The 15,796-nt window shown below is 39.3% G+C and overlaps 1 protein-coding gene across 6 annotated transcripts in view; it reads left to right on the top strand.

Moving 5' to 3' along the window:
- itga11a (integrin, alpha 11a) overlaps nucleotides 1–15,796 on the top strand; it is a 75,311-nt gene that overhangs the window by 53,365 nt on the left and 6,150 nt on the right. For all 6 annotated transcript variants that reach the window (XM_028584034.1, XM_028584042.1, XM_028584056.1 and 3 more), the window contains 12 exons: nucleotides 903–1,051; nucleotides 2,813–2,956; nucleotides 6,334–6,537; nucleotides 7,336–7,466; nucleotides 7,681–7,847; nucleotides 9,490–9,629; nucleotides 10,103–10,213; nucleotides 10,346–10,431; nucleotides 10,551–10,761; nucleotides 10,940–11,035; nucleotides 15,297–15,373; nucleotides 15,556–15,639. In XM_028584034.1, the coding sequence (XP_028439835.1) occupies nucleotides 903–1,051; nucleotides 2,813–2,956; nucleotides 6,334–6,537; nucleotides 7,336–7,466; nucleotides 7,681–7,847; nucleotides 9,490–9,629; nucleotides 10,103–10,213; nucleotides 10,346–10,431; nucleotides 10,551–10,761; nucleotides 10,940–11,035; nucleotides 15,297–15,373; nucleotides 15,556–15,639 (1,600 nt within the window). The remainder of the gene's footprint in view (nucleotides 1–902; nucleotides 1,052–2,812; nucleotides 2,957–6,333; nucleotides 6,538–7,335; nucleotides 7,467–7,680; nucleotides 7,848–9,489; nucleotides 9,630–10,102; nucleotides 10,214–10,345; nucleotides 10,432–10,550; nucleotides 10,762–10,939; nucleotides 11,036–15,296; nucleotides 15,374–15,555; nucleotides 15,640–15,796) is intronic.

Here is a 15,796-nt window from a genome sequence, read left to right as displayed (position 1 = left end):
GACATTATTTTAATGGAGTGGAAAAACCATGACTGGATTTTGATGGACATGTCTACAATGGGAGAAGAAATGCAGAGAAAAGCACAATGTTGTAATTTTAATAATGAAGGATACGCTTGAACACCATTTATTTTGCTCCTACAGCCACCAGCCTGTTTGCATCCTCTTGTCCTCGTAGAAGACATGTGGTTTAACACTAACTATATGAGCTGCAACCCATCTCAATAAAGTGTACCCGTTGCTCCAGTACTTCCCATCATATCCAACCCTATGTCACTCCACCACCACAGCCCTCTGCTTTTACCATCAGTGGTTTGTCTCTGCGCTTATCCACCAGGCTGCCAATGGACGCCATTCTAGACTCAATAGTAATATGAGGTGGAGGCATAATTTTGGACAGGCAGGGAGAACGTTAAAGCTGGGAAAAAGGGGGCATGGAGATGAGAGATGAAGGTGGAAAAATATATGGGGAGTAAGTGGAATTTTTAGTGGGAAAAGACGAAATAGAAGCAGAAATCTGAGAAACCAGAACATCCAGTTCTGCGTAACTGAATGCAGCTAACGGAGTTTCAACTTCTCAATTTGCAAAGTTTTACTATTTTTCCTTGTGTCATGCAGATCATTGCTATGAAATTCAAGCTAAAGATCAGACAGGCCCAATCGCTGTTAGCAAACTCAAACAGCGGAACAAAACATAGTGCCTGGGAACTTTATTATAATTTTACTATCAAGCAATCAATTTACTCAGTTTACAGATCCATAGTCAATTGAAGACAAGGGTAATTACTAACATCACATGTAATATCCCACTTGGGTTACTTTACTCTCTAAATCTACTTACTTCAGATTGGTGTTGTCTGCGAACAGAGGCAGAATTAATGTGTGTTTTTTTATATAACTAGGTTATACTGTGACATCTGTGGTGTCAGCCAGAAACGGTCGTCTACTTGTAGCGGGAGCTCCACGATTTAACCATACTGGCAAAGTCATCATCTTCACTCTGAAGAACTCGGGCAACCTCACCATCCTGCACTCTCTCAAAGGCCAGCAGGTACACTACTGGAGCATCCAGCACTTCACCTACTTGATGAAAAAGTGCGGCAGACCAGATGAACACTGACAACTTACAAATTATCTCATGTCATAGGTTTTGTAGAAAAATTGCCTGTATAGTCTACTTGTTTGTCTTAGCCCATTAGCATGTCTGCCCCTCTCTTGTTTTTGATACTGCCACTGGGGGGCACCAAAGTCTGACCTTTTCGAATTGTATATGTAGTACCTTTAAATTGATTTGTACGTAACTCATTAACATATATAAAAGGTAAAAGCCACTCACAAAATGTAACAAAAGATAAATGACGGCCCAGTCGCACAGCATTTCTTGCAGCAAAATCTATTCTTTCAAATGGAATTGCTGCAATCAGTGGATTTGCTCGCGGGGGCGAAGGACATATGTCTTCTTTTGCATCAAGTTTAACTTTGGTGAAACTTGACAAATGAATATGCAGTGTTTATCAGTCACAAGCTGTCTTGTCAGTGCAAAAGGTTTTGTTCCCCTTTATCAAATGAAATGATTTACAATCCTGAACCAAAATATCAGAGGAAAGTAAACTGCCCAGTTAAGAGAAATGAGAAAGAAGCTCAGAGAGCTATTGCAACTAACTAGCAGGTAGACATTCCCAGCTGGCTAGCATGTTATCACTTATCTCACCAGGCACAGTAGTTTGCCAACTACCTCAGACCCACATATTCGGGGAACTCACACAGATGAATTTTAGTTTTTAAGAAAGAAAAACATCCTCATGAGTAATCTCTTCATGATCCTAAAAACCATAGAAACCTGAATCCCAACTAGCAGTTTCAGGACACTACTTCAGTAAGATTTGTGGGATAGATCTCCTCTTTCTCTCTGTTTTTGACATTTTAGTACCCACAATATCCTGTATATTTAACATCGGAAAGCATTAGAATTATACCAATTCATAATTTTTCAGTGGAAAAGGCCAATAGCATTTTCATTTTGAAATTTAAGCTCAATAAAATGACTTTACTCTGCTACTACAGTCCAAATCACATAAACATATCATACTGCACTGATGGTGGGAGTTGAAATAAGTACACTATTCTATTTCTCTTTATATTTGCTTTAAATTAAACTTAAAAAGTTGATGTTTTATTATTTTAATTGTAGGACTTTGAGTGTAGCGTGTTGTAGCAAATCATCTGTTGGGTTTAATCCCATTATCTGAGTCACATTAAGTTTAAAAATAATCATCATTTTAAGGCCATGTGGCTCTGTGTGTTAATGACCGCTACACTCATAACTGGCAACTCTTCACAGGCTGCGGGGCTGAAGTGATCCTGCAGCAGCTTACATTGTACCTTGTCAGCAACAGCTCATCCAGAAAAGCAGATGTTTTTTTGCTGAAAACTTTCTTGATCTCACAACTCTTAGGAAAAGAGCTTTTTATAGGCAGATGTTTCTAATCTGAAAACCAATAGATGATGTTCCATCCACTCCAGTGACAAAAGCTGAAAAGCTCTCACAGTCTGAACATCTACAAAAAGCATTAGGACTCTGACCACTTGCTTTGACACAACACAGACCCCCATTTGCTTACAATATTCAAGTTCATACTGTAAGCAACTCCAGATCATCAGTCAATAAGAAAACAACAACATGTGGTTTAACAAACTGGAGAAAAAGCCAAGAATTTCAGGGTATATAATCACCTGGTTGAATGTTTTAAATGGATTAAAACTGATGAATAATAAAGATCTTAGAATGACAAGACATGTATGTCTCTTTCAGATTGGCTCCTACTACGGCAGTGAGATTGCACCTGTGGATATTGATGGAGACGGTGTAACTGACAACCTATTGGTGGCAGCACCCATGTTCTTCAGTGGAGGCTTGGAGAAGGGAAAAGTCTATATCTACAGAGTGACAGAGCTGGTGGGTATGAACTCTAATAACTTAAACCAATGCAAAAAGAAGGGACACATGCAGGGATTAATCCATTTCTGACACAGAATTGGGTCAACACCTGTTCAAACTCAGTAATTTCTGCCTCACCAGGAGTGTCCGGTAACGCACGCCAAACCAGACTCTGTTGCATTCCAGCTCCAGCGTTAACACACTGACATGCTGCATGCAGACGTTTCACACATGACCTTGTCCAGATCAAATGCTGCCATGCCAGTGTGCAGACTTTATTATATGTTTAGAATGAACTCAGCAGGAAAGTATTCTGCCCCTTCTAAAGCCATTTCCAGCAAACCATTTGGAGGTGAGAAGTTTCTTTAATAGAAGGAAATGTCCTAGTGCTCCAGGTCTGTCTTGCTCATTTGATTAATAAATCTCTTCAGCTGTTTTGAATCGATTGAACAGGGATGGACGATGCATTAAAATATCTGGTGTGGCCCAAACCACATCACAAGTGGCAGGCCAAGCTGAACAGTCAGAAACAAAACACAAACAGAAAGAAATCACTCTTTTAAAACGTCTGTCATCATCAGGGCAGCCACGCCACATTTCAGGGTAATTCATTATCATGATGTGGTTGATTCAGGTGTTGCTGTAGATGCTGCACAGTGATAATGTTCTGGAAAACTATTTTAAATTGGACTCCCGGGTTAAAAAATGTGTCCCTGTGGTTACAGTAAATATTACACATCCACAATGTAAGTTCTGCAAAAAGGTGCAGAAATGTATTTTCATTGGCACACAGCATATATGGTGCTATCAATTTTTAGCCATGCTAGCAGCGTGACTTTAGGCAAAGCAAGGCAAGACAAGGCAGCTTTATTTGTATACCACATTTCAGCAACAAGGCAAGTCAAAGTGCTTTATATCAAACATTAAAGAGCAATTTAAAACGGTTACAAATATAAAACCTTTAGCAATGGCAATGCTGGTCTGTCATTCCAGACTAAAATATCTCAGAAAAGAAAGAGATGTGTTTTATATGTCTGCATAATAGGTGTGCATTATTGAAAAATCTCTGCAATTTATTTAATGGATTGCCTTGAAATGTTAAAGTGGCTATAATCAATATTTTTATATTAACAATGGATTACCTTTTGAACTCACAGCCTCACAGAGATGCCAGCATGACTGTAGTTTATCATAGATATTTTCCCTGTTTTTTATTCATATTAACTTTATACGAGTAGGATGTCTTGACTTATCTGAAATGTATGGTGTAGCTGAGATACAGTCAATTATTGTTTAGTTATTGTAAGTAGAGGTAAAAGTACAGATAATGAATGGCAAGCTAAAACTGAGCTGCCTTTGCACCGAAGGCTCTGACCAAAACTTAAGGAATAATAACTACAAGTCCAAAGCTAAATAAGGTCGCCTGAAGTCTGGCAGCTGGTCAAATATAAAATTCCATTCACAGTCTAACAAAAAAGAAGCTGCACTTTTAACTTATTCCTGAGCCACTGCAGACTGGTCATGACCCTTCATGGCCATATCACAAACCATATGTTTCAAATTTAAACAGCGCAGAATATATATTTTCCCCATTTCTCCATCAATCTCCCTCTTTGTCACACATGCACACATCAGGTAGCAGAAAAGTAAAAAACTATCTTCCTAAATCAACTCCCTTCCCATTTATTCATCTGAAATAACAAATGATCTCATGTTTTGTCTCCTGACCCTAAATTATATTATGAGCTGGGATGCCAAGTGGAGCAATGATATGCATGACTACTGATGGACTGAAGTATTTGGTAAAATTCCAGTCGGGCAGTCGGCAGACATGGATATTTTCCATCTGACTTTACACTCGCTAGGAATAGAACTTCAAATAAATACGCTAAAAGCTATATGGCGTCCTGTTCTTTTTCAACCCAGAGGTAAAATTCCTCACTTTGTTTTTGCCAGATGTTTAAGATATTTGAGTTCAAAAAGGCAGAATTTAAGGATTATGTGGAAAACACAGAAGCTGATCCAAACTTTTATCTTTTGTTTGATAAGAGCAAAGATGAAACATGTTTGTTCCTTTTTCCTGTTTAAATTCCAACATGATTTGTTGACTAAAGATGGTTTTGAGATAATTGAAAAAACAAACCTAGCTGGATGGAAGACAGAGAGGACAGCCATCCCTTCCTTGGTGTTATGTTTTCTTATGCTTTCTCTGTGTTGTTTATGCATGCTTGTGTCACGTTTTGTTTGATGTATCAAGATGTTGCATGCTAAGCGTGATTTTCTAGGCATTCTAGTTGCCTGTAACATTACCCTCTTAATGGACATACTTTCTGGTAGTGATATTTATGAATTGACATTAACACAGGCAGTGAGGAAAATGTAACCTCTGGAACATGGGGGGTCCTGACAGAAACTGGTACTGTAGCTACATCAACAAAAGTGGATGTTCTGTTTTTGCTGGATTTTCCTGGTTGGGTTGAGTTTGGAGAGGTTAAAGCATTTCTTTTCTGAAAATGTGGTTCAGTTTTGGCCAAAAGACCAGTTTTCTAAAACACTGGCCAATACATGAATTATGATACATGTATATAATATACAGTATATACAACAAGCATGATACTGTAGAACAACTAAAACTTGGCTGGTAAAAGCTCCACTACAGGGACCTAAATCCTAACTCTATTTGGAAGCCCAAACAAAGGTGAACTATCTGGGTTATTCTCCCAAATGCACCAGTCCAAGATACATACTGCTGTTGTTCACACAGTGGATTGTGGGAAGTGACCTGGCAGGATCAAGTTAAACAAAGTGAGACGTTGTGTGGCCAGTCTAAATAACCCACAGGGAATTTTTTATGTTGAAAGAACAGATTATAGCATATTTTTTGGTTCCAAGGTGTTTGCAGTTGAGCAATTGTGTAAGCCATGATAACCTATTGGTATATTAGCCAAAACAATAACACATAGGCTCTAAAATAGTTTAAATGATGCAGCAGTCCAGTGACTCATATACATGGACACAGTGTCTGGGAGGAGAATCAAGGTCAGACATATTGTATTGTATAAATTGTGTTGTGGTTTAAAAATGTTTTTGTTCACTGACTGTTTGTTGCAGTTAATTTTTTGGGATGAGCAGCCAGACCTCTAACTCTGAGACTGCCCATTAAAGCTAATGTCTATTTATCAACATACCAAATGCCAAAGCATATAATCTCAAATTCTTGTCTCAAAAAAAAAAGTAAACTATCCCTTCAGGGGCAAATGCCTTCAGATATTTAGGAAGTGGAAAACAAATACATTCTAATACTGTAAGACCAGGATATTTTGTGTAACGTATATATAACTTGTATTTAAATATATCTATGAGAATGCTTAATTATGTTTCCATTCATCCCTCAGAACCGTTTCGTCCTTGAGGGGGCATTGGAAATCCATAATGGTGGCCAGAATGCTCGCTTTGGCTCATCGCTCGCTCCTGTCCCCGATATGAACGGTGATGGCTTCAATGACTTGGTGGTAGGAGCCCCACTGGAAGATGACCACAAAGGAGCCATTTATGTTTTCTTCAGCCAGCACAACAGAATACTACGCAAATACAAACAGGTATGAGCTGCATTTGTATGTTTTTGCTTACTGACTTTAATCATATCTACATATTACTTCTGATTATTCTCCAAAGCATACCATATGCTCTTTATTTAATTTACCACCTTCCAGGTAGCTGTTAGTTTAATGGTTATTTAAAAAATAAAATCAACTTGCACAGACTTGAAACTTGCTACAAGTGTCATTTTTACTTGGAACAGTTCTGTACCCAGATGTGTTAGGCGTTTACTTGGCTCAAAAGGCAAGGAGCAAGAGGGCCAGCAGGGAACAGGCATTAGTCATCAACAGACAGGCAGGTGATTACAACGGCTACATCACAATAGACAATCAAAGGACTGGGGGGAGCTGGCATATACTGAGTGATTAATAAGGGAATAAGGGACAGGTGGGTGTGGACCATCTACTGGACAGGTGGACAATAAACTCTACAAACACAGGAGACTGCCAGGCATGAGAAACTGGCAGAATGTGCAAAATCTGAGGCAGCCTACTCTATGTGACAGTACTGATTTAAACAGAAGCAGGAAGCTGGGGTGACCAATTTAAGCCAATGGTATGCTTTCAGAGAATGGCTGGTAGTAATGTAAAATATAGTATTTCCAATACATGTGCTAAAACATACATAAACCACGAGAACTTTTGTTCTCAAAATTAACTATTTTTAATAATTTTACTGCACAGTTGAATTGCACACAAGACTGCTCCAATATTGACTTTAATCCCATTATTGTAAACTGTGGTTGTTGTCATTATGATCCTTGTTTGCTCACATCTCTTCTTCTCTCGGTTTCTCAGAGGATAGCAGCAGCAGATTTGGCTCCTGGCCTGCTGTACTTTGGCCGCAGTATTCATGGCACAATGGACATGAACAATGATGGTTTAGTGGACCTGGCAGTAGGTTCCCTTGGTGCTGCTGTTCTCCTATGGTAAGTATTCCACCCAGTAAATAATACTGTTGTATTATTCAACACGGCTATTGCAGTTATTTTTAGTTATAAAAAAATGTCATCAGTTACTGTGATTTGCTCACTGTTATATTTGTGTTATGTATGCCTTCAGAAAGAATAATATTTTCAGAAATATTCTCAAATCTCAAAGGTCTTGGGTTGGTTTTAATCCAATAGCTTTATTCCCTCACAGGTCACAGAGTGTTGTCCGGATATATACCACTGTCAGGTTTGAGCCCAGTAAGGTCAACATCTTTGTGAAGGACTGTCAGAGAGGTGGCAAAGACGTGACCTGTATGTCCGCCATTGTATGTTTCAACATCACTGCCAGGACAGCCATTCCTCCCACACAGGAAATTGGTAAGCCAGCAAAAATAATCCACTGCTGTGGAAGCATCTGAGTAAATCTTCCAAGTTCCTCCCCTTATTTTTGCCTAATAAAACTCAATTTCATCTATTAGTAAAGCAGACCCTTTTACTTATTGCAGAACCTATCACATCTATAGATAAAACAAAATGTCTTCCTAAGAAAAGAAAAAAAAATATATTTCCTGAGAAGATGCTGACACTGCCAGGTGTTTTGTCAAACCTCTGGATATTGTAAAACCTTTAACAAATCATTTTCTTCGATACGCTTGAGCAGGGAAATTTATATTGTGGATCTGATGTTGCAATCGGATTGTAAAATGACAGAATGAAACATGGCCGGCTTTAAGTGAGAAAAGGCATTCAGCCGTCTAAATGTATATCCTTCCTGGCTCCAATTGACTTTTCAGCATGCGGCTTCCCATAAAATCTGTGATGGGTGCGTGGCGCCAACGCGAAACGTTTCTTTACTAGCAGTAAGAGATTCTGATCTCACTGCTGTTCTCTGCCAAAGCTAATGCTGCTGCCTCCGAAACTGGTTTATCTGAACCACACTGGTGCTATCAAATGTTCCTTTTATTGTGTGAGCACTGGTTTGGAATGCATCTACAAGCTTATCTCGGTTTTATTCGTCTTAAAAAAAGAGAGTAGTTTCTAATTGTGTGGTGGTGGCGACAGCTTGTAGACAACTCCGTCCTGCACTAGGGTGTTGTGCCACCGATAGTCGCCCACCTGCATATAACCGTAGGGTTTCGCAGCTTACAATTTGTTTTTAGAGATATGATGGGAGGGTCTAGTTTCACTGTGTATCAGAGGGAAGGAAGCTAAGGTGCGGGGGAGTGTGTTCTGAGCTAACCTCTGACCTTTTGACATCTTTATCAAATCTATCAGACAAGCCAAAACAGAGTAGAGGAAAAACAGAGGGACCTATCTTGTCTTCGCTGGTTACACATACAGTGGAACACATTTATTTAATTTTCCTCTCGTTGTCGTGTCTGGCTAGTAATGCATGGCAGATGTGCTGGTGTTTGTGAGTTTGCTCTGGTCTATTGCATAAAATGGAACGTAGTTTTCTGTCCCAGTCTAGTTAATCTTATTTATTCAAATATTTATTTATAGTATTTGAGAGAAAAGACGCAACTTACTACTTTTTAGATGTCCTTTGTTGGGACTTACTGCTGTAATATACTGCTGACAAATGCTCCTGTGTAGCTAAATCATTTAGTGTCCATTATCTGCCCAGATCTTTTTGCATAAGGCATTAAGATCTTTCCCTCTCTCTAATTTTCTAGTTGACCCCAAACACTACTCATGCACAAGTTTACCCTTAGTAGATTTTTCCTTATCCCATGAAAACACAAGGAAATAAATGGAAAGCCTTTTAAACAATGTGGCTTGGAAATGACTCAGTAATGTAGCCAGAGGGTTTGAATATACAGTATGTTGAACACACATTCATCATATGTTCAGAGTCAAGTTAATTTTGCATTGCACTGCTACACTGATGTCATTTACCATATCCTGATGCGGCCATTTGTCAATTAACCGAAGTAAAAAAAGAAACCATCTAACTTAGAAACATTTGAACATAAATAGAACAGTGTGTAATTTCTTAACTCTTCCTATGACCGACTAGGGATAAAATATAATGTGTCCATTGCGGAGAGACGTTTCAATCCTCGGGCCATGCTGGACAACCCAAGCAAGCTGCAGCCTCAAAACCTGACCCTCTTTCCTGGAGAAGAGACCTGCGACCACATCTACTTCCATGTCATGGTGAGGCCCATGAGGGGGGTTTCAAAAGTCATTAAGAGCAATGAGAGAATTGGCTTTACATGGTTCATTTCATTTGTTTGTTTTGTCTGTTTGTTTGCTTGTAAATTAATAATTCCTCCCAAGAGTAATGTATCCCAGTGTTTTCCCCTATTATTGAATAGGTGAGATGGGTAAAAGATATGTATTACAAGTAAGATTATATGGAAAGTTTTAGTACTGTGATGGTTAAAATGCTGTTTTTGACAAGAATTCAATTCTGGTAGAATATCACAAACTTGTACTCCACATTGGTCAAAACCAACACAAACTGCCCATTAAAATGAGATTATAATCATATATTTTGAGCATTTCTGCATATTGTACATTTGTGTAAACCTTTTAAAAGTAAGACCATATTTGAGTGTCATAGATAAAGTGCCACGATAAATGAGTCAATCCACAGGCTCATCTTTGAATTTAATGTGCTATATTAGGAGACCACGGATTATGCACGGCCCATAGTGTTTTCTGCACAAGTGGGGCTACAAGATCCAGCTGACGGACCAGTTCTAGATGAAAGCTGGCCTACTGTTGTGAGGACTGAGGTGAGAGACAATCCTGGTGAGAGACTATCCTGTCTCTTCCCATAAATTATCATCTGATTCTATCAAAGTAAATATGAAAAGAAACGGATTAGTAGTTTATTTGACTTGACAAAAGCTTGTCTCTTTGGCCAGCTTCCCTTCTGGAACGGCTGTGACGAGGATGACCGCTGCATACCTGACCTGGCACTGCAGAGTATGACTGACCTGATGACTCAAAAGTAGGTACACACATGAGAATACACAGACCTATTGTATTTACACACCCAAGAAAAAAACTGATCCTCAGATGCTCTGTTACTTATGATTTCTTACTTTTTTTTCTCTCCCTGCCTCCCAGTCAGTTCTGTGCGCAGCCTGTACAGTCTCGCGGTGCTTTCTGCCGCCATCTAAGTGAAGGAGGGGCCGAGGGATCTCTGCGGGTTATCGAGGGAAACAGGAGGAGGATGGTGGTGGATGTCCGATTGGAGAACAAAGGAGAAAACGCCTACAATGCTCGCCTGATTATCACTTACACACCCAATCTACGCTTCTCTAGCCTCATAGTCAAGGTACATTTTCATCAGGCAAACTCATTTGGTTCATGGTGAGAACATATCTTTGTAATGTATGAAGTTGTCTAAAATATTCTGAAGAGGCTCAGATTTAACCAACATATGAGATGAGATAAATGCTGCATTTAAGATACCAGTACTGTATTTAAAATAAATGTTATTATTTTCTATCCAGGACTCTGACATCAAAATAGAGTGTTTCATTGAGGACAAACTGAGGAATGAGAAGATCTGCAATGTCAGTGCTCCGTTCATGAGGGCTAAAACTCAGGTGAGATATCACACTCTGAATCAATGAAATTATTATTAAGATTTTTTTTAAATGTTTAAAAGTTGTGACTTACTTTATGATTTGCTATTAGACAATCTACTAACAAAACATTTAGACTTAACCAGGTATATGTTTTGCTGTTGTACTCATGTGAAAACAGTCAAATCAAAATGATTGATTGGCATATTTGCAGGTTTTGCAGTCATTCTAGAGCATTCCCCAATGTTATATTTGACATTTTCTTCCTGAGAGAATCCTTGCATAACAAAATAATTTATATTGGAGTTTTCATGCCAAAAACACATGCTTTAATGACCATGACGGACCACACTGGTTAATGTTAAACCCACAAGCCAACCAGAAGAGCCAGTTCAGTAGGGCTGGGTATTGTTAAAAAATGATCAATACCAATACTGTGACTTAAACTTAAACTGTTCCTAAACGATACTTTTTTCGATACCAATTCTATAAAACAAAAAGAAATACATATCTTTTAATTTATTTTCCTGCTTCTACTACGTGAGCCCTGTCTCTGTGCGTAACGTAGAGTTTTTCCTGCCTGCCTTTACGATGTGTAACGATGTGTACGATGTGTTAGACAGCCAATCAGAAACATTATTAGATCTTGGTAGAGGCATGCTGCATGCTTGTTGGTTGTTAGTTTTTATCCTGTCATTTAACATTATTTACAGTTCTACGCACAAACAAACGCATAGCAGATGGTCCCCATAAAGCACATTATGAAACGTGTTGCTACAATGTTGTGTAGTTTCCCAGACAAGGCACATGCCCTTTAACCTGAAGAAAGTTGAAGTTACTGTAAAGTCCAAGTAGGGAGTGCAAAAGGGGCTGTGTTAATGAAAGTAGGAAAAAAGGATTTAATTAGCCACAGAAATCAAGAAGGCTGCACATTCACATTTTGCTATAAGTAAATATACACATACACCCTCAGCATCATGCACCAGTGTTAAGGATTTTATGTGATCCAGAAAGGCTTCCAGATTTTGAAAAAGGTTTTTAGAGAGCCCTTCGTACAGTATCTTACTTTCTCCAGCGTGATACAGAAAGGTGCCTAACCAGCAAAGTAGTGGAAGCCAAGACATTTTGCAGTGTGCCAGAGAGAGTAAATTAGTGATTTTAAATACTGGTCATTCTTCCAAACTGGTAAAGTGTTTACTGTTTTTTAACTATAGTTTTTCATGTGATAAAAGTCATGCTTCTTCTGGAGCTTTTTGGCTATATCCCACGGCCTTCTTCAGTGAATGAAACTTGCTAATGTGTCGTCCGATGACATTACTCATTAGATCAAGAATGAACCTCCACATTTTTCATATTCAGTTAGAAAAAGGACACATTGTCACTGGCACATACATCACACAACATCTTGGTGTAACTGAAAACCGAAACGTACTGTATGTGGGTCCTGTTGCTCGCACAGTTGTCTAAAAGGGACTTTGCATGTTTTCGAAAGCATCGTCTTAAAGGTTAAAGTATCTGTACTTTAATCTGACATAAAAATCAGTCAAGCAGTACCTTCTTCCTCTAAACACCATTATTAATTTAAATAAGCACCCTCTTCCGTTGTTATAACATTATTTTCAGGATACATCTTAGCAACAGGGTAAACAGGACAGAAGAACTTTCTTCCTTGGCCATTATTATTATTATTATTGGACATTTTCCCTCCACTTTAGCCTGGTGCACCAGGTGAGACTGAGTGAAAGATGCGGAGTGTGTTCTTTCTCATCTGTTACTGATTCTCACATTACAATTCTGCCTTTCCACAGGCTTGTAATGTCAATGATATTTATGAGACTCTTGCACTTTCCAGTGTATTTTACAGCATGGCATCAAGTTTTATTTTTAAGAGGGTGATGTTTGAATTAACTTTGCTAGGGATGACACTGATGGTACATCGCACAGTGCAATTAAAAGCTGTTAAAACAGTGAGCAGATTATACCTAAGCCGTCTTTCCCATTGACGTCTAAACAATAGTCTTTCAGACTGATACAACATATGCTGATAAATGCTGTAGGAGTGAAGTAATGAAAGTGACTGAAAGAGTTGATGAAAATGTCCTAATCACGTCATTATCATAAACAATAGTCCTCTCCGGGGCAACGAACATATCACTACACGCTCCCCAACAACTGAACCAAGAGGACTCCGGTCACTGTTTAAAACTCACTGAATGATTTATACCCACTCATTCAGCCTGAACAGCATCCAGAGCCACAAGGCTGATCTGCTCTGGTCGGGAGCCTTTTTAAAAATGTGGCACAGAGTTGAAACGAGGCTGATTGTACACCGGGGGTTCTGCCAAGCCTGCCCAAACCGCTGTTTAGAAAGTAGGAACCTCAGGGCAAGCTTTTTCAAGTAGCCAGTTATCACTCTTGTTTTGACTTTTCTGGTTGCTTTTGACCTGTGTAGAACTTGCATGTACTACAAACTTTATTACTGCTGCATCAAAGTGAGGTCTAAGATTATACTCTGGTGGTGACAAATGTGGGTTTTTTTTATGTCTCGTGGGCTTACACAGAGACAAAGAACACTAGTCATTGTTAATTGTTTAGTGATTGACAGTGAATGTGGCTCAGGGAAGCGCGTGGACTGCATCAACCCAGAGAAGGAAGGAGAGGTCAATGCTCTGAATTTCCATGTTTTTTTTGAAGATTATTTTTTGGGGCTTTTCCCTTTATTAGATAGTGGATAGACAGGAAAGTGGGGAGAGAGAGCGAGAGGGGATGACACGCAGCAAAGGGCCGCAGGTCAGATTCGAACCCAGGCCGCCGCAAAGGACTCAGCCTACATGGGGCGCGCGCTCTACTGGGTGAGCTAGAGGCCGCCCCGCTGAATTTCCATGTTTAACTATGCTGCCGCACGAACATCCTTTAGCCACGGACAATCATGTCTTCCAAACCCATACCACTCGCATGCATGCGTGTGTCAGTGCATTCTTATTTTTGTGTGTGTGTTTGTGTGTGTGTGTGTGTGTGTGTGTGTGTGTGTGTGTTTTCATCTAAATTTCTTCTGAATGACCATCAACATAGGATCATCCAATTATTTAGAAAAAAAAGACAAGGCAACAAGATGAACCTTTCTGTTCTAGGACATTCATAACAAAGACAAAAACAAGGGAGGATCATTTTCCACTAATAGGATAAGATTATATAAAAATAGGCTGTGGTGGAAGAAGTTTCCAGATTCCTTACTTAAGTAGAGTATCAATACAACAGCGTTCTTCATTAGAAGAAAAAGTGTTGCATTCAAATTCCTACTGAAGTAAAAGTACATAGGTATTATCAGCAAATTTCAAAAAGAAAAGTATCTGTTCTTTGTTACTTCTCTGAGCTGCAAACAATTTTAGTAAGGGGTCACAAACTGAAAAGAGCCAATCAAATATCTTTAACTAAAAAGTATCTTCTAACTCTAGCTGTCAGATAAATGCAGTGGAGTAAAACATTTGCCTTTTTGAAATGTAATGGAGTAAAAGTATGAAGAAGCAGGAAATGGAAATACTCAAGTGAAGTACAAGTACCTCAAAACCATACGCAAGCACGGTACTGGAGCAAATGTACTTTCCACCACTGAAAATAGATCATCATGTTTGTATGTATATGTACTATATCTGTGGTCTGTCAAGGATGAGTCAGTCTATATGGGGGAGGATAGCTACGGTAAACCTTGTTATGCATTCCTCTTGGGTCAGACTGAGGATTTCATTACGGCATAGAGGACTATAAACAATGCTCAGCTCGGCTCTATCTGCTGCCAATCAATCCTCCTCTCCTCTCCTTTCCTGGTTTTCCTTCTGTTTTTGTTTGTCTAATGATTTCCATTTTCTCACAAACCCATGGTCTCTTCTGTTTCTATCTGTCTCCTGCCTTCTCTTTGATTTTCTTCTGCCTTTGGTGTGTGTGTGTGTGTGTGTGTGTGTGTGTGTGTGTGTGTGTGTGTGTGTGTGTGTGTGTGTGTGTGCGTGTGCGTGTGCGTGTGGTGTGGTGTGTGTTTTTAGCAGTACCAACTGTACTGCCTGGGGTCAAAGCCTGGGACTTACAGCAGGTTATTGCAGGCTTTACTCCTTAATCCATAACGCAGAGCCTTTACTATTGGTGAGGGTGTATTATATACAGTAGCATACAGTATGGAGTCAAAAGAAGCTTCTGACATGTGCGCTTAGTGTGTTTTGTTGTTAAAATGTAATGATGATAGTGTTAAAACTGATTTATTCTTCTAAACTGCGTTTTCCCCTCTGTGTAGGTATCATTTCGTCTGGAGTTTGAGTTCAGTCGCACTGTCTTCCTAGAGCATGTCAGGGTTGTCCTGGAGGCCAGAAGGTGTGAACCCTTATCTGTATTTTTTAACGATTGACATCTAAATGCAAGCCTGTCCTTAACTGTCCTTGGTGTCTTTTGCTGCAATTGCAATTGATCTACAAGGATAAATATGTCAACTGGTGTGTCCTGCTGTGACATCATTGCTCAAGTTCTTTAAATATTGTGTCTCGTTCTCTTAACAGCGATGGCGAGGAAATGAGCACAGCTGATAATTTCAATGATATCTATTACTCCCTGAAATACGAGGCTGACCTTCTCTTCACTAGGTTTGTCAGTTTCTCAACGTCTTACCAAACAATGCATGTTGCTGAAGCTCTTGAGTTGATTTTGGAAGCAATGAACTTGGAAGTGCAAGTAACTGGAGCAAAGGGATATTATTCAGCATTTTCCAGATGCCATCGAATCAGTGTGGGAAAATGAGTT

This window comes from Perca flavescens, chromosome 1 (genome assembly GCF_004354835.1).
Source record: "Perca flavescens isolate YP-PL-M2 chromosome 1, PFLA_1.0, whole genome shotgun sequence".
Taxonomy (NCBI): domain Eukaryota; kingdom Metazoa; phylum Chordata; class Actinopteri; order Perciformes; family Percidae; genus Perca; species Perca flavescens.
Note: the sequence above shows the minus strand (reverse complement) of the source record. Positions and strands in the feature narration are given on the sequence as shown.